Source organism: Chelmon rostratus, chromosome 12 (genome assembly GCF_017976325.1).
Source record: "Chelmon rostratus isolate fCheRos1 chromosome 12, fCheRos1.pri, whole genome shotgun sequence".
Classification (NCBI taxonomy): Eukaryota; Metazoa; Chordata; class Actinopteri; order Chaetodontiformes; family Chaetodontidae; genus Chelmon; species Chelmon rostratus.
Genome location: NC_055669.1, coordinates 7,737,026 through 7,763,505, shown reverse-complemented (window position 1 = coordinate 7,763,505; position 26,480 = coordinate 7,737,026). Strand labels below are relative to the sequence as shown.

The 26,480-nt window shown below is 45.0% G+C and overlaps 1 protein-coding gene across 4 annotated transcripts in view; it reads left to right on the top strand.

Moving 5' to 3' along the window:
- tnk2b (tyrosine kinase, non-receptor, 2b) overlaps positions 1–26,480 on the top strand; it is a 55,361-nt gene that overhangs the window by 5,682 nt on the left and 23,199 nt on the right. Inside the window, exons 2-3 of one of the 4 annotated variants that reach the window (XM_041948747.1) lie at positions 3,391–3,523; positions 3,625–3,849. Coding sequence is in view for 2 of the 4 variants with exons in the window: in XM_041948745.1 (XP_041804679.1) it covers positions 15,802–15,882 (81 nt within the window). In the remaining 2 variants the exon portion in view is untranslated. Of the gene's footprint in view, positions 1–3,390; positions 3,524–3,624; positions 3,850–15,767; positions 15,883–23,963; positions 24,470–26,480 lie in introns of those variants that run through there. The other 3 variants (XM_041948749.1, XM_041948745.1, XM_041948746.1) reach the window with 3 other exon arrangements.

Here is a 26,480-nt window from a genome sequence, read left to right as displayed (position 1 = left end):
AGAGTCTTTATATTATATTTACAGTACATTTCTTTCCTGTGACTACAAGATTGAGCCCACTGGCTGCTATTTGATGAGCTTTAGTTTGCAGATTATTACTGGAATTAAGCAAGAAAACTTGATTGATGGAGGAGAAATTTGAGGTGCAGTTACAATGAACACATTGTTGCTTCCTGCTTTATATGTTGACCCTGCCTAAATATCAATAGGTGTTATTAAATTAAAGCCAAACATGGGACAAATGAAGCATTAGACAGGGAGGAAACAATGTAGGTACCAGGGTGCCTCCTCGTCCTAAGGGTCTTTGATAAATATGATAGATAGGACTCTACTGCCTGAGAGGTTTAAAGATGTTGTAATGTAAAACTGTTATTTCAGTCTAAATGCAGGTGATTGGACATAAAATGGATGGAGAGGAAGTGCAATACTGCCTTCATACCCAGCGAGCAGTCAGCAATATGGAAGTCAAATATGGGCAGCGCCTACTCCCTAGCAGGATGTCACAATCTGCAGTGTTGCACCACCTTCCTGCATAAGAAAACCAAACATTTGCAAACACTTAAAGAGTCAGAGCATTCGTAGCTGTAGTTTATATTGCAGGTCAGAAATTAAGAATTAGAGTTTGTGATATGAATATGAATGAATATGTTGTCTTTGGGCTGTAACTAATCACTATGACACCAAACCTGTATTAATACGCAGCTGAAAATAGTCCCCTACAAATGACTGAGTAACATTTGAAAAAAAAAAGTGTCCAGCTGTAAAAATGAAGGAGCCTTTTTTAAAATTGACACTCTACATTTGTGACCCATACAGACCAACACCAGCACTGAAGCTCTCACTGTGTCTGTCTGATATATTGATGATGTTACATTGTGATTCATTGTGCTTTTCTGACCACAATGTCACTCATACCTCCTACTATACCTACAGTGTGTGTGTGTGCATGTGTGTGGGAGACACAATAGAGAGAGTACTGTACTGGATTTCCTGCACTATGTCGTCTGTATGTGAGAGAAGATCGTGTTTCACTCCTCTCACCTCTTCATCGTGTCTTCCTCGCAGCAGCTTTGTCCTCTGGAGGAATTAGAGTTGGCCTGGCCTCTGTTAGTTCATCTCTCATTACCATAGCAGCCTGATCAGGAGAGTATTATCATTCAGTGTCTGTGGAAACATTATCAAAACAAGATGAGTTCTGTCACTAGAGTTACTCAGAGTTAAATATATTACACATGTATATTAGGTTTTATTTCCATAGGAAGCGAGTGTCATGTGTACCCGATATGCTGGTATACAAATTAGAAAGCACAAAGACAGGGGCCATTGTCAGTGCTCAAGAGGTCCTGGTAAGCGTAACACTTTTTTTTGAGTGGTGCCATGTTGACCTCATGAGTGGGGGAAGGCAGCATGAATGAAAGACTTTTCTGTTGACAGTGGAGTGCGTGAATCAGCAGTGACTCTGCTGTAGAGGAGACAGGAGAGGTGGGCTTTCTGTTCAGCCTGACCAGTCCTGGTTAATTATGAGCTTCTTTAAGAGCACAGGGAGCGAGGAGACCGGAGGAGGAGCTTTATGTGCTCATATTGTTTTAGCTATGCCGTATCTTGTACAGGTGATCCTGAACACTTTGTGGTGAACTGCTGTCAGTGTCAGTACGTTTACTGCAGTTAGACGGGGACCAAACGTTGCTTCCGGCCTCATTTGCAACATGTGAGCTTGACACAGAATGTAAATGTTGTCTGCTAGTGGCTGACTGCTGATGAGGTAGCTTAGTTATATATTGGATTATTCCTTGACAGCCCCACTGATGATTAGAGGATTAAGTAGTGTTTATCTTGGTGGTGGTGTGAGAGAGAAAGTCAGGGGGTCGTCAAAGTCGCCATTATTATTTGCTTTTCTCGTACATTTGTGTTTTCAGTGGCCTCTGTCCTTGGCTGTGTTTGTGCACTTTATTTCTGGCCTTTCTTACACTCTCTAGGGGCTGGGTGGTGTTTGTGTGTTCTAATGTGCCAGGGTGGGGGCTCCAGCCATAAACTACCTTCTCCTCCCTGCCCTGCCCACTGACAGAGTTGTGTAACAAAAATGTAAAAACCACCGGGTCGTGTTATGTCGCCCTCTGGCATGTTTCCGATGGTCGTCAATGAAAAAGATGCAGCTTGCTGTTTTAGCCTGAGCCAGTAATGTGTGAATAGTGCCGATAGTGTCGATAGATGAACGACATCCTGGTGGTGATTTGTCGCTTAAAAGCTGGCAGATTGTTGAGTGTGTGTGTGTTTGTTTATAGTTCAAGCCTATGAGCCTGTATGTGATTGGTGTTACTGTCCTGCGTGCTCATGTTTCACCGTGCACAGTTACATACGTAGTCTTTCTTTCCTCCCAGACAAAGGCCTCATTTGTGGAGCGTGTACAGGGAGGAAGAATAGCTTGGTGTTTCTCCTTGTTGTGAGCTTCTCCTCTGACACTGTAGGCTCCAGTCAGCTACTTTACTAGGCGGTGGGTGGACTGTGTCCTCGTGTGTCTGTGTGAATTGCATTGATTCATTCATACTGCCCTCTCCTGCACAGGGCCCCTCAGGCATTCCTACCACAGCCCCCAGACCTGGTTTGGAACAATGTCAAGTCAATTCACATCAAGCATTGGAAGTTGCTTCCGGTTGTAGCCGACTGTAGGTTATAGATTCAGCAGAGTGCAGTGAAACAGAGTTTCATGCTCTTCTGAATTTGTGTTTTCAGGATTTGTATGAAATGATGTGTGATCTTGAGCTGTGCTCCGAGGTGATCGTACTGTAGCTTAATCAAAAATATCAGATTCATCTGACCAGAGTCGGTTTTGCAATGGTGCCATTATGAGAGAGTTACTCATCTCTGTGGTTTCCTCAGTCCAGGTGTTTCCAGCAGTCTGTTTGGTCATGTTCATTAACTGTGCGTGGGTGGATGGCTGCTGCTGAAATGTTGGCTTTCACTTCGTTTCACTAGCTGTTAAGTTTAACTTGCCTGGAAATATGAAGCAAAAAATAGAAAAAAACGACTAGCAGGCATTCAGCTAAAAGATGAGACTTGCATAAAGGTGGTTGATTTTATGTAGTCATCCAAAAACATAATGGTGTTTATAGTATGTTGAGAAAATGTCATCTACATGAAGATCATCATTAAGTGCAGCATGTTTACAGTACTCTAAAGTATTAGACCTGCCAGCCATTCAACTTATTTATTTATCTTGTGCTTTCTGTTTCTTCACGTTTCCAGACTGCTGTCCTGTTTCCAAAGTACAGCCTGTGCCTATTAGCAGACTGAGTGTTTAAGCTGAGTGTGTGTCTACAGTCGTTTTCTTTTGAAACCCTGTAAACCTCTGCAGGGTCCTGGCTCTGACTCATTCTCTCATCATGATATTAGGTCTCTGCGGGTGCACAAAGGCCCAAGGGTGCTCACTTTCAGCCACTCAGGACAGGGGAGACACCTGTGTAAAGGTGTCTGTCTGCCTCATGCTGTCGTCTGCAGACTGAATACAGCAGATCTGCACTCAGAGGTGATTAGGCAAAGCTCTGTGTAATGCTTTATGGAAGGAAAGTGATGATATTTTGACCCCATTAGATTACAATCTGACATTTTCTTTGTTGTTTTTTTCAGGCAAGTCCTGAAGCATACTTCTGGGTTTGTGTTGACCAATGGATGAGGATGAAATCATGTGAATGCGTGCTAGCCTCGCAGCGTCACGGACTTGTAGCTGGGCAAAATCTCACCTCAATGGACTGGGGGCCTCGTCTGCACGCGGTTGACCTTCTGTCATCAACCTGAGAGGAGCATCTACGGTGTGAGAGCGGACGCTGGACTCGGACCAGGAGAGAACACCAGGTAAGCAGATCATACCTGCTCTATGTTCTGTGTGACAGACAGCAGCGCTGTATCGAAGCCGTTCTGTTTGCAGCCGGGTGTGACCGCGCGCTGCGCATGTGTTTGCCGTAGCGCACGCTGGTTAAACACACACACGCTCGAGTTTGGTTGCGTATCTGAAAGTTTATCTGCCACGCTTTCTGTTTGTTCTGCTGTCTCGGTGTGTGTGAGCTATGCAGACATGAGATCATGCCAAACAGTGACTGTGCTCTCCTCAGAGCGGGGAGGTCCACTGACCAGCTCATTGTATGTCTGAATGGGAACTATTCACCTTTGAAATGTGGAGCAAATACCGGGGGTGATGTCATCTTGGCTCACACTGTTGGTTTTTGTGAGTGTGTGTGTGTGAGTTAAAGATAACATGGCAGGATGATGAGGGAAAAGAGGAAAAAAAAAAATCTTTTCATCGTGCACGTTTTTATGGTCTGCTCGCTGATACACACTTAAAAACAGAGGAGGGGATGTGGGTGACCATTTCCTGCTTCATCCGACTTGTGTTTGTGTATCCAGATGGGAATCTGTCACGTCCCACATTCGTTTTATTTTCTGTTTGTGAGACACAGTCACCGAACAACAATCCCAAACTGGTGAGGTAGAGTAGGAGGAAGTCACACTGGTGGCTCTCATAGAAACCCCTCTGTTCGCCAGGCACAAACAGACCCACGCACAGGCAGCCAGACGCCCAGACAGGTGTCTGCGAGCCGCGGTACGCAGAGAAATCATCACCAGGAGTTGAGATGGAGGAGAAAGTGCGAGGAACGGGCTGCGGGATTGTACAGTATGTGTGCCTGTGACTGTAGGAGCTGAGCCAACATGCCTTTGTGTGCGAGTGGGTGCACTCACTGACACTTTGTATATGCTTTTGTTTTGTGAAACCACACGAATCACCGACCGCCGCCCCTGGCTGGCTGTTCACATGTCAGACGCAGACCATCGGTGTTGCGCTGTGGACATCGCAGGTGGAGCGGCAGCCGTGTTAAAGGTGCTTATTTCTCAGTGCTGTTAATGTCAGGCCAGGCGTGTCTCAGTATGTGTATTTACCAGCTGCTAAATTATGTACTTTCCAGATGAAGATTTTTACATACAAAACATCAATTTATAAAATGAGTGATTGTTATATATCAAACAGCCCATATTTAAATTGAATGCAGGTCTTTTTCGTGTGTGTTGTTCGACCCACTGTGAGTGGATTGACTGATCAAATGTTAGAGAACTTTAGGTTTCACCGGCTGTGATGACCTGAAGGTAAAAATGTAGTTAGGTGTCGATGATAAAAAGGGAGAGAACATTTTGTTCCATTGTCACCGGCGGTGCTCCAAGAATGAATCCGTGCTTCCTAGAAAACTAGCGATTGGGTTACTTGTTACTGGGGGTTTAAATAAAAAAAAGTGATAGTGGGAGGAAAGGTCAACAGAGGAAGTATGAGGATGGAGGGAAAGGCACTGAAAGGGAGTCGGGGAGTGGAGAGGAAGCTCCCAGAATAGCAGAAGAGACCAGTGAGTGTGCTTTTTGTGGAGGGTGTCTCTGAATGCTTGGAGGGCCTTGGGGGCCCAGACTGACAGAGGAGAACTTGGAGGAAAGGGAGCCTCTGGGAGTCAAAGAGTGTGTGTGTGTGTGTGTGCGTGGGTGTGAGAGAGAGGACAGTGTTATTTTAACCCTGAACTTACATCCGGCTGTCACACCCCCTCCCACCGCTGCTCCAGTCTGCCTCCTCAATCAATCTACCTGCAGACCAGTTGTCACACGCCTCACTGTCGTTTTCACTCCTCCAGCTTTCCTCTCCTTTCACCTTCAGCTGTTTTTTCCTTCATTATCCTTTCTCTTTTTTTCTCGTCCTGTGCACAGATACACAGGTATTGCGTTACCAGCCCCCCTGAGGACTGGCGTGCTGCATGGCGCTTCCGGGTGTATTGTATGTTCCCTGTGTTGTTAACGCATCAGGTTTCCTGATGAAGTGACCCTGTAATAGATCACCTTGTGACACTGGCTACTCGCAGCTACGGGGTAGAAGACTAGAGCGTCCCATAGCTGCCTCCAGCTGCTTTTACACCTGAAAGACAAACCTCAGAACACTGACCTTTATTTTCATGCGATTAGACACACTGGTGCACACAGTGTATCGTCTACTTCTGGTGTCACTTATTTATGAGCTCTGCACCTCTGGCAGGATTCATCTCTGGTTTTATTCAAATTGTCTCTTTAAAGGGGAATTTTGGGGCATCTGGTGGCTTCGTAGTTAGAGACATGCAGCGTATAACCACAACGTCCTGGTTTAAAGCGGGGGACCTTTATTGACACATCACATGTCTCCATCTGCATTTCCTGTCTGTATCTTGAGATATTGAGATATTTCTCAGTCAGGGTGTTTTTAAATATCTTTAAAGCTATTTCAGCACACTGATGCAAAGATCCAACACTGTTGCCAGACTGTCCTGCTCTAGTCGAGCAGGAAGTCGATCTGCTTGGAAAGCTGCAGGAGGCTCACGCTCCTCGCCTCAATCAATGTATTTATCATGACAGATAGTCTTAATGGGCAAAGCTACGAGAGTCACGCCCAGGTTGAAAGATCCGCTTTTAGTGCATCCATGGTTCACACCGGAAATGATGATAGAGTTCAGAGTTCACACACAGCTCGACACCGCGCAGCACAGTTGTATTTCTGGGTTACAGGCTGTGTGTTTGTCTGATAATGTTGAGGAACAAATCATAATGGAGACAGATGAGTCTCACTGACTTGTGTTTGTGAGGCCGTTGAGTTCCTGTGTCTGAATGACTGAACTCAGTTCAGTTTGTTGTTTAATCTGATTGTTGTTGTGTGTTTTTCTGAAGGAAAGGAAGGCCTCGTTTTGTGTTTCATTTGATAAGCTGTATTTTCATTCCTTATCATTTTATCCTCTCTTTGTTTCACACACACACACACACACACACACACACACCATAGTCTTTGGTTGTATGTGTGTGTGTGTTGTTGTCTCTCTTATCTGCTGTTACTCTGCTCAATTACTCACTCCTTCTGGGGAACCGGGGACCAGAAGAGCAGCTTACATATTGACCAGACACACACACACACACACACACACGCACACCACTGTAGACAGTGATGGTGCAATTTTGCAGTTTGTCTTGCAGGTCTGTGACAGAGCCCATATCACCGCCTACACACACACACACACACACACACACACTTGAACACTTACTGTACCACTGCTTTACATGTGAAGAAAAAAAAACATATTGACCCTTTTTGTGTTAGAGGCAGGTGCAGTGAACAGAGAATTAGATGAGTCTAACAATTAAACACACATTTGAACTTACTACAGTGGTAGATGAGATCTTTTTTCATCAGGATTTTTAATGCACACAGAGTTTGCCACAGATGTTGTAATGCTCTAGTCCTGCTTAAAATGCCATTTGTCAGGCCGTTCCTGAGGCCGTGCTGAGTGTGCAGGTAGAGGTTGTTCAGCCGGCATTTCACTTCTTCTCTTTGCCAGACTGAATGATGAACAGCACACTTCTACATATGGACATCAGTCCAAGGGAGAGGTTTCTGCTTTGTCCAAAAATAGCAGAGACAGACTGCTGACAGACATTATAGAGAATTATTAACATCTAACCTGGAGTCCTTTTGAGCAGTAGTCTGCAGCCTTTTCCAATCTCTGCTCAGTGACTTAAATTTTCGATAATGAAAAGCCCAATATGTTCGATGTATGATTTCAAACACACACTGGTTGAGTCAGATAAGTTCTGAGTCAGAAAACGAGTGTTTAACACCTGCCTCATAACCATGAATTTAAACTGCTTTCAATGTGACTTCTTCCTCTGACTGCCTCACACTGCCCCCATGTGGCCAGATGGAGAAGATATATAGCTCCTACAGTCAACACATATCCAAAGCAGTTAAGCTACAGATAGTGAATCAGGTACTTATTGGCCGAGACAACATGGTTGAAATCATTGTTATTAATAAGCATTTTTTGTAGCTATATATAACGGCGTGTCAAATGTATGGAAAATCTTGTTTAAAATAACAATATATATTTAATACAGTGAAATTAAAAATTACTAAAGTCATCGCCGATGTAAAACCAGAACTTCAACAACAAAGTGAGCTAATTTCTAATTAAAATTTGCTCAGAGTCAGTTTTGATCAGCAGTGAAACCGTAGCACAACACGTCTACATTTCCATGATGAAAAAGTTGACAGATGATAATATTGATTGATATAATGTTACTGCCCTCGATCCTCGTACAGTTTACACTGAAGAAACCATAGCTGGGATTCTGGTCAGCATGTGAGCTGAGGGTGAGTTAGTACGTTCATTGTGTCACTTCAATGTCACACACCACACACACACACACACACACACACAGACACCTGGCATGATGTATGAGCAGGCACCCAGATGGCAGTGAAACACAGGGAGCTGTAGCTTCTGATGATTTGCATGCCTCATCACCTGTGACCTTGGCACCAATGCACACTCACAGATTAAGAGAGACAGCGGGACCCTCGTCCTATCCTCTCGTCCCCCTTATTTTGTGCTGCGCCACCCTGCATGGCCTGGCGTAGATCACCCTCTTATCCCCCACCCGTTTAGCGTGCAGGGACAGAGGAAAGCCAACACCACACACACTCACGTGCCCCTTCAACACTTCCCAGAAAGCCAGCGTGAGAGCTGGGGATTATTAGCATGGAGGTCTGTGTGTCTCTCGCTCTCTGTCACATTCACACAAACACACACGTATGCTCTCGTTGTCTCTTCATCTCTCTCTCTCGCACTCCTCTGTCCTCGGTGGATTTGTTCGGCGTGCCTGTCCACCTCTGATTCAGCCGAAGTGGAAATCTTTCTGGGAAAGGGGTGATGAGGGAGGATTTGTTGAGGATAATATTTCTCCTGACAGCTCAGTGTGACATACTGTATGTTCTATGTTAAGTGGAAGCCATTAGGACGTTTGACTCTGTGCCCAACCATGATTGATCCCAACTGAGCCGGCTGGGTTGGGGACGAGCCGTCGTTCAGCCACATGCTTTTCGTTCGGTTTACAGTTTTAGACCGAGTGCTTGAAGCTGTACGTAGTGCTTTTTAACTCTTGATAAGAAGACGACCAACATGAAAAATGCTCCATATCATGATTAACTGAGTAGATAAATTGATAAAACAGTTGATCTAAAAAGTGCTGATCTTTATTTGCCCAGCTGAGATCTGGTGTGTTTTATGTTTTTTTTTGTTTTAGATTTTAACTGGACGACATGAAGTAGCCTGAAGAAGAAAAGAGAATTTGTGCAATCTGTCCTCTCGGTGAAATAGAAAATGTACTAATAATTCAAACATTGCTTATCATTGTTTATATGTTTGGTACATAGCGATAGAAGAAAAATGAAAGAAAATGAGTGAGGTGGAAGCAAAGGTTTCCAGATTGGTTTCAGCCCAGGCGAGCTGCAGTTCATGGTCAGGGTCTTAACACTTCAGCCATGGGGACCCCTCCTTAATTAGGTGAGTCAGCAAGTCATGGTCAGCCCTTAAACCCCCGTGGTCACCAGAGTCTTTTAGTCTTTTTAGATTTTTAAGTCTGGACAACAAAGCACGAAGGTTGAAGACGTTTTTCACAAACTAAACATGTACGTTAAACTGGCAATTGACATGTTTTTTGCTACAGACATGAAATAGGTTTTAATTGCACAGTTTACTGGCTGCAGAATAATGACACCATCATCGTTTGGAAAAAAATGCAGTGTGTGCGCTGCTACTCTGAGGAATCCACTTGTGTTGTGACAGCGACGCCCACAGTTATACCACTGTGAAATGCTGGGGGAGGAAAAGTTGTCTCTTTCCGCTTGAAATCGTTGCTTCTTTCTTGGAAAAAGAAGTTGGATTAATCTGTAGATATCACCTTGGGCTCTGGGAAACTGTAATATGGATTTTTTGAGTATTTTTTTACTACTAGATTAATGGAAAAAGGGTAAAATTCACTGACACTTTATTAATAGTGAAATAATTGGTGTTGCAATCGATTATTCTGTTCCTTTTTGTTTTTAAAGAATCGTTTACAGTATAAAATATCAGATAAAATATCAGAAAATATGAAAAATGGCAGTCACAATTTTCCACAGCTCAAATGAATTTGAATTGAATTTACGTTGATACAAAAAACAAGAAAGGATGCAAATGTTCATACTTGAGAAGTATTTGGCATTTGACCTCGATAAATGACTTAAAAGATTCATTAAATGTAGGAGTAGTTGGCGTGATTGGCCTCCTCTTTGTCACCATGCAAGTGAAGATTTTCTGATTTGAATTATTTTCCAGATGTGAGGCAGCAGCAGCGTCACATTTGTACTTGAAAATCTTATGAAGGTGTTTCGGCACATGTTGAGGGTTTAGGGAGAGGAAAGAGGTTTATTGTTTGACTGACAGCTCGTGGGTCGACAGTCGGGGTTTAGCCCACCGGCGTTGAAGGTGAAGGTGAAAATACAGGCAGAACAGAGATGCTGAAGGAGTCAGTCCACACCCTGACCACAGCTACGTCAGCTGACTCGCTGGCCGATTACGTTTTTAACTGTGTGGACGTTTTCCCGGGAGCGCTGACCTCAGCACAGCAGCAGAGTCACCGGTCCATCTTAACGTCTCTCTTCATATCATAGAGCAGTCACTCATCTCGTAACACGTCCGGCATTTTTCACCCTCAGTGAGGTGAAGTCATCGTCCACATCAACAAGATTTGATCTCTGACTGGAAGCTGTTAGTGGGTGTTCCCACTGTGACCTATAAGAAGAAAGATTTCTTCTTCATGGGTGCTTTTAAGTGTTGGGGGCCACAGTTGTTGTAAAGAGGTTTCATGTGGAGTCCCACCAGAAACAGGTCTGTTACCCACTGTCAGTTCATTTGATGTTTAGAAGTTTGACTGCTCTAAGTGATTTTTTACTACTAGAATATTATTAATATGTGTTTTCCTTTACCAAGAAAATCTGGAAAAATTGTTTTCTACAAAGTGGACATAGAGGACGGGCTGGACAGACTTGATGGGCTCTTGGAGAGTAGAGGGCCTCCTTCAGACTTGGGTCAGTATGATGCATCTAGCCCGAGTCTTATTTTCAATTTGAGAAGGGGATTTAACGTATAGCTGTTGGTTTACTAGTTACTGGGAGCTTGTAAAAACAGATGTGTAATGTTTCCTGTGGCTCTGGAGGCGCTCTGTCAAATATGAGAATATAATCATGATAATGGCGTGGCAGTTATCTCAGCTCGGGCCTTTTCTCACAAAATCTGCATCACAAACTGGGGGAGTGCAGTTTGAACGATGGGTCTAATGATAAATGCATTACAGGAAGAGATCCAGTGATACAGTCAGCTGTATGTCTATAGCCTACACTGTATGTCAGCTCCTGCTGCATCGATTTTGACCGTTTCATACGGCCGCAACTAATGAGAATGTCCATTATCAATTAATTTGCCAATTATTTCCTCAATTAATCAGTGGATTGAAGGATATTCACTTCACAATGATATAGCAGTGAAAAACTGTACATTCTCACATCGGAGAGGCTGGAACCAGAGGACAAAACCTCTGGTTTAAATCAATTATCAAAACAGCTGCTGATTAAGTTTCTGTTGATTGGCTAATCATTAACCGACCGTTCATTGCAGCTCTGCTGTTCTTTGTTTGACCTGTGCCAAGTGAATTGCCAACTGTATGGAAGTGCAGTTCTAAATATCTGGAGATGTACAGAAAATCAGTATAATACAGTGTAGGCTATAGACACATTTGACTTTAACTGGGGTTAGTCTTTTTATTATGTTTTGCATAACTATAGTGGAATATTTATTGTCTTTTATTTTCTCATTGAAAACAGCATAATCCTGTCTGTCAATGGAAAAATTGATGACTAGAACTAATTCATACTTTATTTCACAATTAACGCGTTGATTTATTTTATCAGATATTCAATCAAGTAGTTTAGAATCTGATAATAAAAAAACATCTGAAGTGATCAAAGACACACACACACACACACACACACACACACATATAGATATAGATGAAGTACAACATAGCTGGAGACGAGGCTGTTCTGTCCAGTTACTACCTTGATTATATTTCCACCCTTCAAGCTCCACATCAGTAGTAGACATCAGGGATTTCGTCCAGCTCCTGTTCAAAAGCTTACTGCTGCCCCCAGAGCCTGTGGCCTACCCACCAACGGTCGTAAAGAGACAGGAGGGACCCCCGAGTCCCAGTCCTTTTAGTCTTTAAGGGCTCCAAACGGTCTCTTAAAGGGCGGCTCTAAACGGCGTGCGATGTTTGTGCTGGGAACGTGGTGCCGTTACACCCACAGCCTGTCTGCTCTGCTTCTCGGTGCTCTCCATCACGGGGACAGAGAAGGCGTTTACGTGTTTTAACAGGCTCGGCTTTACCTTCCCCCTGACGCAAGATGGCTGACAAATGAAGCCTCTGGGGTCAAAGGTCGAAACCACAGTATTTGGTTATTAAAGGGGTTTTCCAGGTTTCTGGGGCAGACTGTGTGAAATGTGGTGTGTAATGGAAGCAGAGAGGTCGGAGGTGAAGGTGTGGCTCTCTCTGAGCGATATCATATGTTTAAAGACATAGTGAACATGACAAAAAGTATTACGTGAGAATAAGAAAAAGGTCATTCTTACAGACCTTAAGAATGAGGTCTGTAAAAAAAGAGATTAAAAGAAACTGTGCATTGCTAGGATGTCTGCAGTTGGAAATTCGGGCATTACAGTAGCATGTGATAGCAATGTAGGGAATAAGCTTATATTTATATTTCCCTTTTTACACTTTGAGTTGAAGGCAGACTCAATTAGGAAGAGAAAGATTAGATGACAGCATTGATAAATAAATTCAAATTTCTGACCAAAGTTGTGGAAGAAATTTCCACTGAATTTTTGTCTTGTATGGAGTCTGTTGCACTGAAGGATAGAAGATGAAATGGCATCCTATCTGGGCAGATGTATAGTACAGACAACTCTGCATGCAAAATATGGAAGGAAGTTACACAAGAGATAGAAAATATGGAAGCTCACAGATACAGGAACATGTCAACATACTTCCTGTGACTCTGTGAACGTCCACATATTCAGCATTTATCTCATCCGACGTCCGATTGTCTTCTTTAGCCTTTCTTTTGTAAACATTTATTCTACCTTCTTCTGCCTTGTGGTGTTCTTTTACTGTAAGCCTTTCCCCTCTGCTCTGGTCAACCACACAGTCTGTAATGGAGCGTGTTAACTTCATCAGGGGGAGGTGGTGGGGAGCAGTGACCCCCACATGACACCACAGCTACCTACTACTGTAGGTGTTGGAGGTGTGTACTCAGAGATCTGATCCGACCAATGAGAGAGGGAGAGAGGAGGGGAACAGCTCACCCCAGAGACCAGAAAACATACATGCATATAATAACCAGAGAGGAAAGGAGGGCTCAGCCTGTAAGAATTCACTGGTTCATGTAAAGGCTTATTTATGGCAGAGGGAATTTGATTGTGATTGTTGAAACTGCCCTCAACGCGTACAGATATAATCAACATTATGGCCGCTGGTTAGTGCAGAGATGCAGGCCTCTGTGCCGCTCTGTGTGTCTGCACGCGAGCACAGTGTCTTCGTGTGTCAGTTTTGTAGAATTATTTGTGCACTGATGCGTGCGCATGTGCCTTTGTGTGGAGGTGAGTGCGTGTTTGTGTGTTTACGGTGCGATGTTGCGTGCCGCTTACACGTGTGACAGCCGGCCTCCAGAGGGGCAGATCCAACAACAGAGGAGAGGAGAGGCGAAGGAACAAGAGCAAAAGGCGAATGTTGCTCAGTGGGCTGCGAATAACCGGCCTGAGGACATCAACAGGACTGGACTCAGAGAGAGGGAGAAGAAAAGGGCGGTGGGGAACCAGAGGAGAGGCACAAATGAGATCAGAGGAGGGAAAAGAGGAGAAGGCAAGTGTTTAGGATATGAAAAGGGGAGGATAAAGAGTGAGTGGACTGAGGGGTGGAGACGAGAACTGTGCGCTGCTGTCATTTACAGGTGTTAAAGATTGGCTCAGTGGTTAGACTGCAATGCTGCTAGTCACACTACGACTTGGGAAAGACCAGGAGGTAGTGTCATGCACCTGCACCTGCACACACACACACACACACACACACACACACACACACACACACACACACATTGTTCTTTTATGCTATTTTCTCCTGCATCCAGATGTCCACTCAGCAAGGATCCAGATGGCCTAGATACCCTCTCTATAGTGGAGAGGTGCTTTTGACAAACACACACACAAACACACACAAAGCAGCATGGCCGTGTTTTTCTCCCTCTCACAGGGAGGATTAACTCTACTCATTAGGCCTCCCCCCGCCTCTCGTCACCATCCATCCTCCCCCTCCCTCCCCATGTCGGCTTGCCTCGCCGCCATTGGTCGCTTCTGTCAGGACCACCGCTGACTGGATCTCCACGACTACAGGACACAGGGGAGCGGGGAGGGGGTGGAATGGGTTGATGTTGCCACGGTAATAGAGGAGGGCGACCACTCACCAAATCATCGAGCCGGAGCTGAAATGGAAAAAAAAAAAATCAAGTGGATGGGGTGCGGAAATCGGGTTAGAGGGTGAGGGACTGAGAGGAGGAGAGGAGGGGGAAAACAATAACAACAACAGCGAGGGATTAGGCATCGAGCGAGCAATCAGGAAGTCTGTTTAGGACAAACCAGCGTTAAAAATCCTCTCAGACTTTAGCCGTGATCGTCAGAGCTGAGCTGCCAGTCCGATTGGACAGCTGCTCAAGATCTGTGGGGCGGGGGGGGATAGAGGCACACACACAAAGGAAGGATGCAATAAGACAGGTGAAAAATGAAAAACAGCTCCTGTACGATCTCTCCCGCTGGCTGCTGTGATGTGTCACTCCCGGCAACGAGTGAGAGGAGGTAAGCAGGCCGGAGCGATGCCTGAGGCACAGAAATAGAAAGAGAGCGAGAGAGAGAGAGAGAGGATATGAAGAGCATGCGTCAGCACTAAGGCAAAGCCAACAAGAGAGCAGGAGAGAGAGAGAGAGACAGCAGAGATGAGCGAGGTGGAGGGCGAGGTGGAGCGAGCGAGAGAGAGATTGAGGGTAGAGATGATTACCGTGGTGTGAGATGGGGCGACAGAAATAGAGCCCGCCGGATCTGTCACCTCCAGTGCCACACCTTGGCCGCATCATCGCACCGCTCCATCCTGACTGCAGCAGCTTCTACACATGGGATTTCCCGGTCTAGGAGGACAATAAGGATCAATAAACGATCAGTTCCAAAAGCTCGGGGGCTTCCTGAAGACCTAAGCCACCGACACAGGAAACAGACAAACGGTGCGTCTTTTTAAAAGAGGCAGATTGTCTTCTGTTTTGCTTCAGAAGAGGAGGAGTCCCTGCCTGCACACAACAATGCAAAAAGAGGGAGTATCATCATTCTGCATCAAGAGCTATCGGCTGCAGCTTTCCAGAGGAATGCACTACTGAAACCTATTTCCATAAAGATAAGCACCTGTGTTTTTTCCAGACGGGTCAGTCGGTGAACACTGTTGTCACTGTGTGAACATGAGGAACTCATTGTCTGGCCAGTTTCTAGGAAAGCTGACTCTCCCTTAATGAGGAAGACAATGAAGGTGGGAGTACTGGAGGCGGCAGCGTCGTTAGTTGAATGATTAGAAATAATGTGCTCAGCTATCTGAAATAATGCAGCGCTCCACTGTGCGTGACATGCAGAATACTGTACTTGTCTCCCTAATGACAGCAGAGACCTCGCAGCAGGCTGACTGACCGACTGACTGACTGAGTGAGTGGGTTTGCTCACTGACTGGAGCTGTGGCTATTTGAGGACTCTGAGGACACGTTGCCTCGGGCAGGTGCCGGCCGGGTGCTGGAGCCCCACCATGGGGGAGACGGCAGAGTACCAGAGGCTGCAGGAAACGACAGAGTCTGATTACCAACGCCTGCCCAGCGATGATGAAGAGGTAGACCTCTGCAGTTTCTTTCATTATAGTAGCGATCATGCCACACGGCTGTAGACAAACATGGATGGCACGCCAACAGTGAGCCGCAGTTTCAGCAGGTATTGTGGATCCTGTTGAGGGAAAATTAAACGGTGTGAGATGATGTAAGGCTTTGTTGAGGTGGTTGCTTTTTAGTTCTTACCGAACTAAAAATTAATTTTAAATTGACAGTAATGGATTATGGTTCCCAATGCACTGATGCACATTCACAATGTCTTTGTTCTGGAAGATGTGCAGATATGTATCTTTTAGTGGCAGTAACCTAAGCAACAGTGTTGCACCTTTACGGTGTGAGCGGATGTTGTTTTGGGTGTGTGTTTTTGTAAGAAAAAGAAGATTTTCACATCACAGGCAGCTGTTCTCTGACCGAATGGCACTCAGGGAGATGCACTGTTATTGTCTGAATTGAGTCTGTCGGTGATCTTTCGAGATGAGAGTCAAGATTCGTTTTCACAGAAGACATTTTGTCGTTTCACAGAAAGTGTGAATAATCAAATGAATCTTGGCTGAATTCCATTTAGCTGCTGGTTCACTGTCACACTGTCATGGTTTGCTGCAACACTTAAACAGATCAGATCCATCGCTAATGTTGTTAGTAACACCTGTGCTCCAAATCAAAATGTCTCCTGGGAAAAAAAAATGACTGTGTAAGTGTATTTCGGCATCATAGATCCATAGAAGAGCTCATTCATCTGTCGCACAGAAGCAGCTCTTTTGCACTCGTATGTCACCGTCACCCTCCTCAACCAGCACACACTCATGCACACACACCACACAGCCCTTCTCGCCCACACACAAGGCCGGCCCCTGTGTGCGCCGAGTAACTGAATGCAGCGCCATGAGGTCATTGATGAAGTGCTGCTGAATGAGCTTGGTGACAGGCAAAGTATGACATTTTATACCCTCCCACCTCTTCCGCAAACCCCCACGTCCTCTCACAAACCCTGTGATGTGCTGTCTGGCCCCCACCGCTCTTTGGGCTTCCTGAAATCTGTATTAGGTACCACACTGTAGGGAGGCAAGCGGACCATAAATGTGGCAAAGAGAGAAAAGTTTCACAGTTGAGATCCGAAAAGTACTCGTCAGTACAGTAAACTGGCCAGACCGATATTTTGGCCGATTTTAGCTTTTTGGAAACACACCGTATCGCCGTATGCTGGCCGGTAAGTAACATGAAGTTGCAGCACAGTACTGCCAAACCAGGTTTCAGATCATTCAGAAATACCGTCACCATTACAGAATTTGTCCACTAAGGAGCGAGTTGTTATTTCAGCTGGGAAAAGTTCCACTCAGCACATATTGTGGCCACAACAATAATGACAAAAGAAAGAAAAACACATCTATCGGATCCATATCATGTGCTCGTGCTAAAAGAAAGAAAATACTATCTGCCGTTATATCGTTATCAGCTTCTTTTAAAACGTACAAATACTGATACTGATAATGAACAGTATCGGCCTCAAAAATCCAGCATTGGTCAGATTGTAATGGATACTGTTTCTTTTGTTTGGTTTGCACAAGATTCCTGAATATGCTGACATGAAAATGTAAAGGCCAGTGTGTGGCTGCTTGTGTGTGAGTGACAGTAATAACCAGACTGTTGTGAAATGTATAATGTTGATGTCTGAAGCTTATGGATTTTTGAGCTGTGGTATCATACCTCACTACAGTGTCTGTCAAGTACCAAAGCTGACACGTCACATCTTCTGTGGCTGGGCTGTTTGTGATTCATTCATTTCCCAGTTTGAGGGTGGATATATTGTGTTGTTTAGGCAAATGTCATGTATGGCAGCTTGTGTTTAGAGCGCAAAGATTAAGGAGTTTGTCTTTTTTGTAAGAGAAAAAAAGGAGGTTGCAGAAAAAACATTTATATTCCCTCAACGTAAGGATAAAAATGTTGCTTTTCAACGGCTAGCAAAACTCTGCAATATCATGCGATTTCAGACGACACCCAGCCCTTCTCTCACCCAGTGTGTACGAGGAAACTCCACAGCCCTGACCCTGCACAGGATAAACCAGTATAAAAAACAGCCGGGCGGGTGAATGTGGAGATCTGTGCAACAGTTTAAACACCATGAATGTGGACTGTGTGCCGCGTTCAGGGTCTGTGTGCTAGGTCAGCGGAGTTAAGCCGGTGGACGCTGCAGCTGTCCTGGTCGCTGCGGGATGAATCAGATCAGTCTACTTCTACAGCTGCAGCTTGGTGCTGAATACAGCGGTTTTCTGGTTTTAACACACACAAGCCTAACACACTGACTGCATGCAGCCATCTCCATCAGTAAGGCAGACAGAGAGAACGATGTGTGAGAGAGGAGAGGAGCTCACAGACGGCCAAAGACAATCGGGAGAGGTCAGAGTTTACAAATGCACATTGTTTTACCAGAGCAACCATTTTATCCTAAAGCGAGATCTATTTCTCATATGAGGGGATTAGCGAGCATCAACCAGCACCACGTCGTTGAGCAGCTGCTGTATTCTTTAAAGTGGGAACAATACATATTTTCCATTTATCTCAACGTAACACTCACTGTTCTAGATTTTTGCCTCAGATGCCGTTGACTGTCTGCAGGAGGTCAATCCTGACATTTGACCGACATTTGTCACTCGCACCCTCCTTTCCCCTCTTAACCAGCTTTAGGGGATCACAGAGGAGATGGCTCAGGACGGAGGCCACGTTAGGAGGTATTAGCGGGGGTTTGTTTTGGTTGTCTGGCATTATGAATATTAGGCCAAGCTGCCAAAAAGGGACACATATGCTCTGTGTTCGCCTGGAAGCAGTCTGTTTGAATCCCAAACATTTTTTTTTTCATTCCCACTGTCGGTTCTCGTTAGCGCCCACCACCGCGCGGCACCTCCTCCTCTCCTGACTCCGTGAACGATGAGGTGGATGGTGAGGGGATTTAAGGAGAACGTACAGGCCGGACTCTGGCAGAGGGTTACTATCTGTGAGATCAGGAATGACTCACCTCTGTCTGTCTGTGCATGCATGCCTCCGTCAGAGGTATCGTCAGTGTGTGTGCGTGTGCGTGTGTGTGTGGATATGTTGCTTGCGCAGTTGTAAAAGGGATTAATGATGTTTGTTCTAGTCCTCCTTCCCTCTGCTCTGCCGGTTTTTGGCACCCAGCACCAAACCGCAGATTCATGTTTTGCCACCAAAAGGTTGCGACTTATTTTAGAAATGCACTGGCAGCGCGTCCGCCAATCCACTAAGCTATCTTAATCCCCAACACTGTACGTCAGTGGGAATCCAGCCGATGTGAGCGCATGCCTCTGCGTGCCTGTGTCTGTGTACAGTGAGCATCATATTACAGAATCAAGATAAATGTGTGTGTGTGCGTGTGTGTATTGCAGCGCTCACAATGCAGACCTCACACAGCGCTTTGTTCTTCATAATCTTATTAGCCAGCAAGCCACTAATTTGATGTCAATTCATGATTGTACACTCTACACGGTCAGACATTTAACTTGGGCTTCACAGTAATTAGCATCCTTTTCACATTCCAGTTGCACAGCTATTGAATCATGCTACTGTGTGTGTGTGTGTGTGTGTGTGTACACGCGAGAAAGAGATGAGAGCCAGATATGAGCAGCCGGACCGGCCTGCAGTCGCTGCTTCATTGTAAGTGTGAGGGACCGAGCCGGTCTGACAGAAGAGACGCAGTTCAACAACAGAAACAAACCACTTTAACTTGAAAATTGACATATTCAACAGTTCAAAGGTCAAAGTGATCAAAGCTCAGGGTAGCTTCGTTCGAACTGAGCTAGAGGCACGGACATTTACATGCACATTGGCATCCTGGTTTTGATCATTTTTGGTATATATGTTTACATGGAACAAGGCAGAGAAAGATTAGAAACCTAGACAGGGTGTTTACATGGCACAGGAACCTGGTTTCTGTCTGAGCGCTCCAGCTTGCATATCTCCAAACTGGCATAAGTGCTCATACAGGTCTCTGAAACCAGGATATTGAGTTTATTATGCAACTCCTATCCAGGATACTCTTATGCATGTAAACACACTCAGGTGATAGCTTGAGGTTTCTTACATTTTTCAGCTGACTGGTTTAATCCTGTTTCCCTTCACGTCAGTATGAATACATTGCGATCCACATAGCAATCATCTCCTCCACCCAGCTGAACGCTCCATCATAAGACTGGTGCTACCTAGTGGTGTCACAGTGCAGCTGCAGGTCAATTTATTTCACAAATTTTCACTTTTTTCACTGTGTGTAATGCTTACAGTCACGGTACACTTTATTTTTTACACACTGCCATTTGCTGTAGATATTCTTTTTTGTGCAATACTTTTCATTACTACTGTTTGCTATTTTGCTATTTTATTATTATGTATATATTTTTTTTACTGCTCGCTATTTTGATATTTTATTATGTATAGTTTGTTCTTTATAGTCTTATTTCACAATTTTTCATTTATTTCACTGTGTGTAATGCTGCTGCTGCACTGCAATTTCCCAACTTGGGATAAATAAAGTCTATCTATCCATCTATCTATCTATCCATCAATCCATCCATCCATCCATCCATCTATCCATCAGAATTTAGGAAGTTCAGAGTAGGTGTGTGAATACAAACACAACACTTTGTTCAGCTTCTACACTGTCAGCTGCAGATGAACCCTTAGTCAACACACACACACACCTGTGTGCTGTTTTAAATGGTTGTTCTGGAAAAGCCTTATTTTCACTTGTGTTCACATTTTAAACTCAAGAATCAGTTACAGGCTCTTTGTCCAGCCGCTGATTTGAAGGAATGGGGGCTATTTTAAATCATCTGTTTCACAGTCATGCCAGTTACATAACTGTTCTTATACTTAAGCAAACATTATTTTCCGACTTGTCATTGCAATAAATTTGACTTTGCTGTGACCCGTTCCTTCCTGAAGCATGTTAGCCAATTTATGGTTAAAAAGAGCGGAGATCATGTGGATTTCAGGGAGTTTTTATGCCTTTAATGGCATAACCCACTTCAGGGAGTTGGGTTTCCAGCCCCTGTGTGTGTGTGTGACTGTGTGTGTGTGTGTGCACGCATGTGTGTGGGGGAAGAGAGGTAGGGCGGGGAAGGGTCTTTGCTTTTTCCCCTCCCTCATGTCCTGTCACATCCTGTGTGCTTGATGATTCATGATGTCACATCTGCATCTGAGTGACGCAGTGAGAATGACACAAGTGGCCGAAGGAGGCCAGGAGGAATCCACACTTAAACCCTTGAAATAATGGACAGAAAGGACAAGAAGAATAAAAGGTGTAGAGTGTCGAGGCTGTTGACCTTTAGGAGGCCTGCTGGCAATGCAACGCACTGCGTGTGAGGGAGTGTTAGAGCAGCGTAGCAGTGCGTGTCTTTGTGATTTAACCTCACCTCGCCAGTGTGGATGGAAAGGCTCAGTGGTTCACATGCGAGGATGGAGCGAGGGTCACCACTTTGTGAACACGTGATCGGATAAAGGATGTTACTACATGGGCTCAGAAACACTTTGTGAAACTTCTGCCAGTAAACACAGTTTGTTTGCAAATGATTGCATTCTGTTTTATTACCTTATAAAAAATTTATGTCCGCTTCACCATTTTTGTTCCTGAATTTCCTACTTTCATCATAGACGTGACTTTTCACCAAGGTTTTTTGTTTTCTGCCAGTGAAAACTCGATCAGACTCGTATAAACTTGAGCAAAAGAAATTCGGTTAATGATTGTAACTGTCATGTTTATGATGACAGTTTGATTAGAGTGTGTCACTGAGACAGATCAAATGTATGCAATGTTCGTAGATCATTAGTATAAATCGCTTATGATCTTCAGAGAAATGCTACCCTCAGATTTTTTGAATGACTTCATAGTAAATCAGATAACTGAGAGTATGCTGCTCGTCTTGTTGTGAATGGAGACACACTGACACACCAGCAGACTCATAAACAAAACCGTAGAGCACAGCACCACCTCTGCTGTCTTTTATTAGAGTCAGACATTTTATGACAACATCCCTGTGTTGTTGTTGTTTTTCGCTTTCCTTCCTCTCCGTGACTCCACCGCCTGCTCACCTCCCTTCCTTCCTCTAGTAAACTCAAATCTTCCTAATTGAAAGCAGAGGAGGGAGAGACAGAGGGAGAAAAACATCCAAAGTGAGAAGCGAAAGGCCAAGTCAAATGCCGAATAGCTTGATTAACTGGCAACGAGCAAAGAAAAGCAACGTGCAGAGAGAACAAAACCCTGTGAAATTAGAAAACCCGAAGCTTAATGGTGTTTGGCAGGAGACAGAATGAGAGGGGGCTCGCTGCTACTGAGGGTCTGAAAAGCAGCTGGTAAGGGTTTGTTTATAGTCAGCAGAGGGGGAGAGAGATAACATTTTTGGAGGATTAGAGGCAGGAAATAAAAGGCAGCACCAAATAAAGAAGAAAATGCAACGGCTTGGCCAGACCCTGCGGATGGAAGGAGGGAGGGGAGCAGAGTGAAAAAGAGGGGATTAATGAAGGAGTGAAGGGTTGGGAGGAGAAGGGTGAGGTTAGAGACGTCTATGCTGCAGCGGTGAAAGACAGAATAGACGTCACTGAGACAGAAAAGGAGTGGGGGAGTTGACTGAGGTCAGGTGGGCAGCCCCTGTTAAGATAACTGTTTTAAGTTGTAAGTTGAAGCATTAGTCACCCACTGACAGACATCTACTGCCTTTGTGATTTATCCTCACCAGCCAGCAGGCTCCTGTTTGTCCTACTGCAAAGCCGAGAGGAGTGGATTCAGTCTGCAAAGATACACAGAGGGTTTATATTTACACTGCAGTACTTTAAAAGTCTAGATCGCAGTTGTGTGAAGAGCTGCAGATGTTTTCATTTTTGTTTTCCCCATTAGCTGGCTGATCATTCAGTCTGTAAAATGTTACAGTCAATAGAGAAGCTGTTGTACTTTCCTAAAGCCAAGTACACGTCTTCAAATCGATCCAGTAATCGTTTCAGTCTCAGTTGTGCGGTTTGTGCTTGAACGAGGTTGTTCACAGATCATTCATGTGATGCACAGGTTGTCACGGTTATTGGCTCTTGACAGAGTGACACATTGAGAAATTTCATGGGGACCATAGGTTATGAAACGTCTGTAATTTTGTGGCTGTAAACAGTCCCCAGAGTGTTGACCAGTGGACTATCACAAGTTCATTTTCAGTTCCAGTGGCAGTCAAACTAAAAACCCCAAAAGTGAAATTTCTCCACCGTGGTGAATTTTAAGATAAGCAGGCAGGAGAAGCAGAGGGGGAAAAAGTGGATGTGCATTTGTGTGTGTGTGTGTGTGTGTATGTGTGTGTGTGTGTGTGTGATTGGGGGGTTGCATCACAGGAAACAAGCCCTCCATCCTGCAGTTGAATGTGACCCCTTGGCCCTGGATCAAATGCTCCTCCGGACGGAATACCATGAAGCCTCTGTCCTCTGCACCACGCACTGCTCTGCACTGCACGGACCGTCTGACTGACTGCAGGAGGGGAAGGAGGTGGGGTGGGGAGCTCGGAGAGATAGAGTGAACAGTGGAGCAGGGAAAAGAACTGCAGGAGGAAGGTAGGAAAAGGGGGACAAGGGGGGAGAAAGTGGGATAAGAAGGGAGGAGAAACAACTGAGTAAAGATCAAGTCAGAGGAGCGAGATGATAAAAACACTAAGACAGACAAACACACATTATTGTTCTGTGAAACCAGCCAGACGCACATCGTGTTGCACCCTAAAATGTGAAACCAGACACACTCACTCGCTCTGGCTCTCACGTCTGTGCTGCCTGCCTGACTGGCGAGCGAATGAATCGGGGAGAAGTCGCTCCTATTTTTAGCCCCACGCTCGATGGAAGGATGGAAAAGCAAACAGACAGTAGCTGCACGCGCATAGACAGAGAAAGAGAGAGAGAGAGTCTCTCTGTGTGTGTGTGTGTGTGTGTGTGAGAGAGAGAGAGAGAGAGATAGGGAGAAAGAGGGAGTGAAAGGAAGGGAGGAAGGAGGAGTGACTTATTTGTGAAGTTCTGCAAGTTTGGATGACTGGCTCACTGCTGTCTGAGGAGGACACATGGCTGGACCGGGCACAGGGCAAAGCTTGGTGGCTTTCTCTGCTGCAAACAGCGGCTCCTAATCACTCTTACAGCCTTTCTTTCCCACACATCATAAGACCTCTTCTGCACACTCAAGTGCTACATGAATGCCTCTTTGCCTTCTTAGGGGAGCTGAAGCTAAAGAAGGGGCTTACAGGACGATTGCCCCGCCATGGAATGTTGTAGATTTGCGTGCAGAGTCGTAGGAAGCTTTTCTTCCCCCTCTCGGGTTCGCAGCTGCGGGTCCGGATCCCAGGAGTGCGTGCGCTTCTTTGGAGATCGGGGACGTCAAACTGGGAGGACCATGGCTCCGGTTGTGGTTTAAAAGACAAGCAGCCACCTCTGGACATTTAAAACACGCACGCACTTTTACATTTTACTTTTTTATTGTTTGCACCTACATTCATCCAGACGAAGGAATTCAGGATGCGACGCTTTGACAAGCTGAAAAAGTCCTTCCCCTTCTTGGCTCACTTTCATGTATATCGAGTAAGTCTGGCTGTCTGACTCTCCCTGGTCTGCTGAGGGCTTTTATTATTTGGACAGATGACATGGATAGCTGTAACTATAGTCAGGATGTGTGTCAGGATCATGTGGTCTACCCAGATGTTTGAATATAGCATTTGTATCATGAATATGGTATGGTGTGTGTGTGTGTGTGTGAGCGTGTGCATGCGTGTGTGTGTGTGTTTGTGTGCATGTGTGTGTGTGTGTGCGTGCGTGCGCACACTCTCCAGCTGGACTGAGGCCGTCCTCTGGGAGGGTTGTGTTATTGCAGCAGGATGTTAGAGCAGAACAGATCTGATACAGGACGTGGCTTTAGCCAGGAGGTGTGTGTGTGTGTGTGTTTTGTGTGTGTGTGAGTGTGTGTGTGTGTGTGTGTGTGTGAGAGAGAGAGTATGTGCATTTCTCCACCACCATGAGGAATGAGTTCAGGCCAGAGGCATTTCTCAGCAGGGACATCATGTTGTTTCTCTGCTTCCCTCTTTCCACTGTCTTGTTGTTTGTGTCTCTTTCTTTTCACTTAGTTTGTCATATGTACTTGCAGTAAACGTCAACTTTTAATGTTTTTTTTGTAACTGAGAACCAATTAGGCTACGTGGCTTGTTTTGTAGCATTTCATGTTCCTTTCAAAGAAACACACGTTTTTAGAAATGTGGGGGTATTCGAGCACTAACACTGGACTTCTGGCCCTGGTTGGATTCCTTCGAGTCCTGCCACAAATCACACTCACTGGTTTGAACGTAGTGCTCCTCTTCATCTCATTACAGGAGAGGTCAAGACAGGCACCTGGGAGAAAGATGTTTTAAGACAACGTAACAAAGGAATGGAGAGCGGCTCACCATTTTTCTCCTCTGAAAATGTCATTCGGTTGTGTTGGATCGTGACAATATACATATGATATAAACCGCCATTAGTGAATGTATGACAGCTTATTTCTGTGCAGCACCTGTCTCCAGAAAAGTGTAAAACATAATATATATATGCCAGTCTAATGAGTTTTGAAAATTATTTAGCAAGCTGACAGAGAAATATGACACAGGGGCTTAAGCACCTTGATTTTGACCCCTCATGCCTCAGATGTGACACTGTCATGGAAGGAGGCCCAAGAGGAAGCTGCCTTACGTCTTTGGCACGGTGCAGTGAAGTAACACTTACATGCTGACTGCCAGACTTGGTGGATGATGGTGGAGATGGTGTACGGCCCAAAGAGGAGTATGTGATTCATGCAAAAATGTTTCTTTCGTGGACGCAAGAGAAAAAAAACTGTGGTGGAAAACTTAAAGTTTAAGCTGTACTGCGGATCAAATAAACGCCACATGGTAGGAGAGAACTGGGCACAGCTTAGCGCAGTAGTGGACCAGCCAAACAGACCGCTGTATCGTCTTTCTCAGGGTAAGGTTCAGGCATGATGCAGCAAAATGCAAAATATGGAGATGGATTCTAATGACTGCAGCTGTGGTTACACCTAAAGCCACAGGCACCACAGGCATTCAGTGTGACCTGCATTTCTATAAAGTGGATCTTACAGGTCATTATCTTATACTGGTGCAGGTAAACAAGGGGCTCGCTGTGCCCGCTTTACTCCTCAAGCTAACATCAAAGACTCACAGGGAGCATTTGAACAGAAAGAAGCTCAGACTATTTTCAATTGGCCGGTCTGAGTGGGCTCGGCCTCCCGCTGACTCTGAGAGCCAAAGCTGCATGTTTGGATGTTGCTAAAGAGATATCAGCTGACCCACTTTTATGTGCATTGCAATGAATTCGTATCAGGATAAAGACATCTGGCGTAACCATTGGGGGATTGAGCCTTCCCAGCAGATCAGTCAGACCTCACATCAGAACTTCATGGGAAAAACAGGACCGCTCACTTTGTTGAATCCCTCCATTGAAAATTCACTGTAGAAACATGCTGTCATGGCCCGACATTAGGTGTGTATTTGTGTGAGACAGAAAGTCACCCTCTATCTCCAGAGGTCACAGTCATTAAGCAATAGGA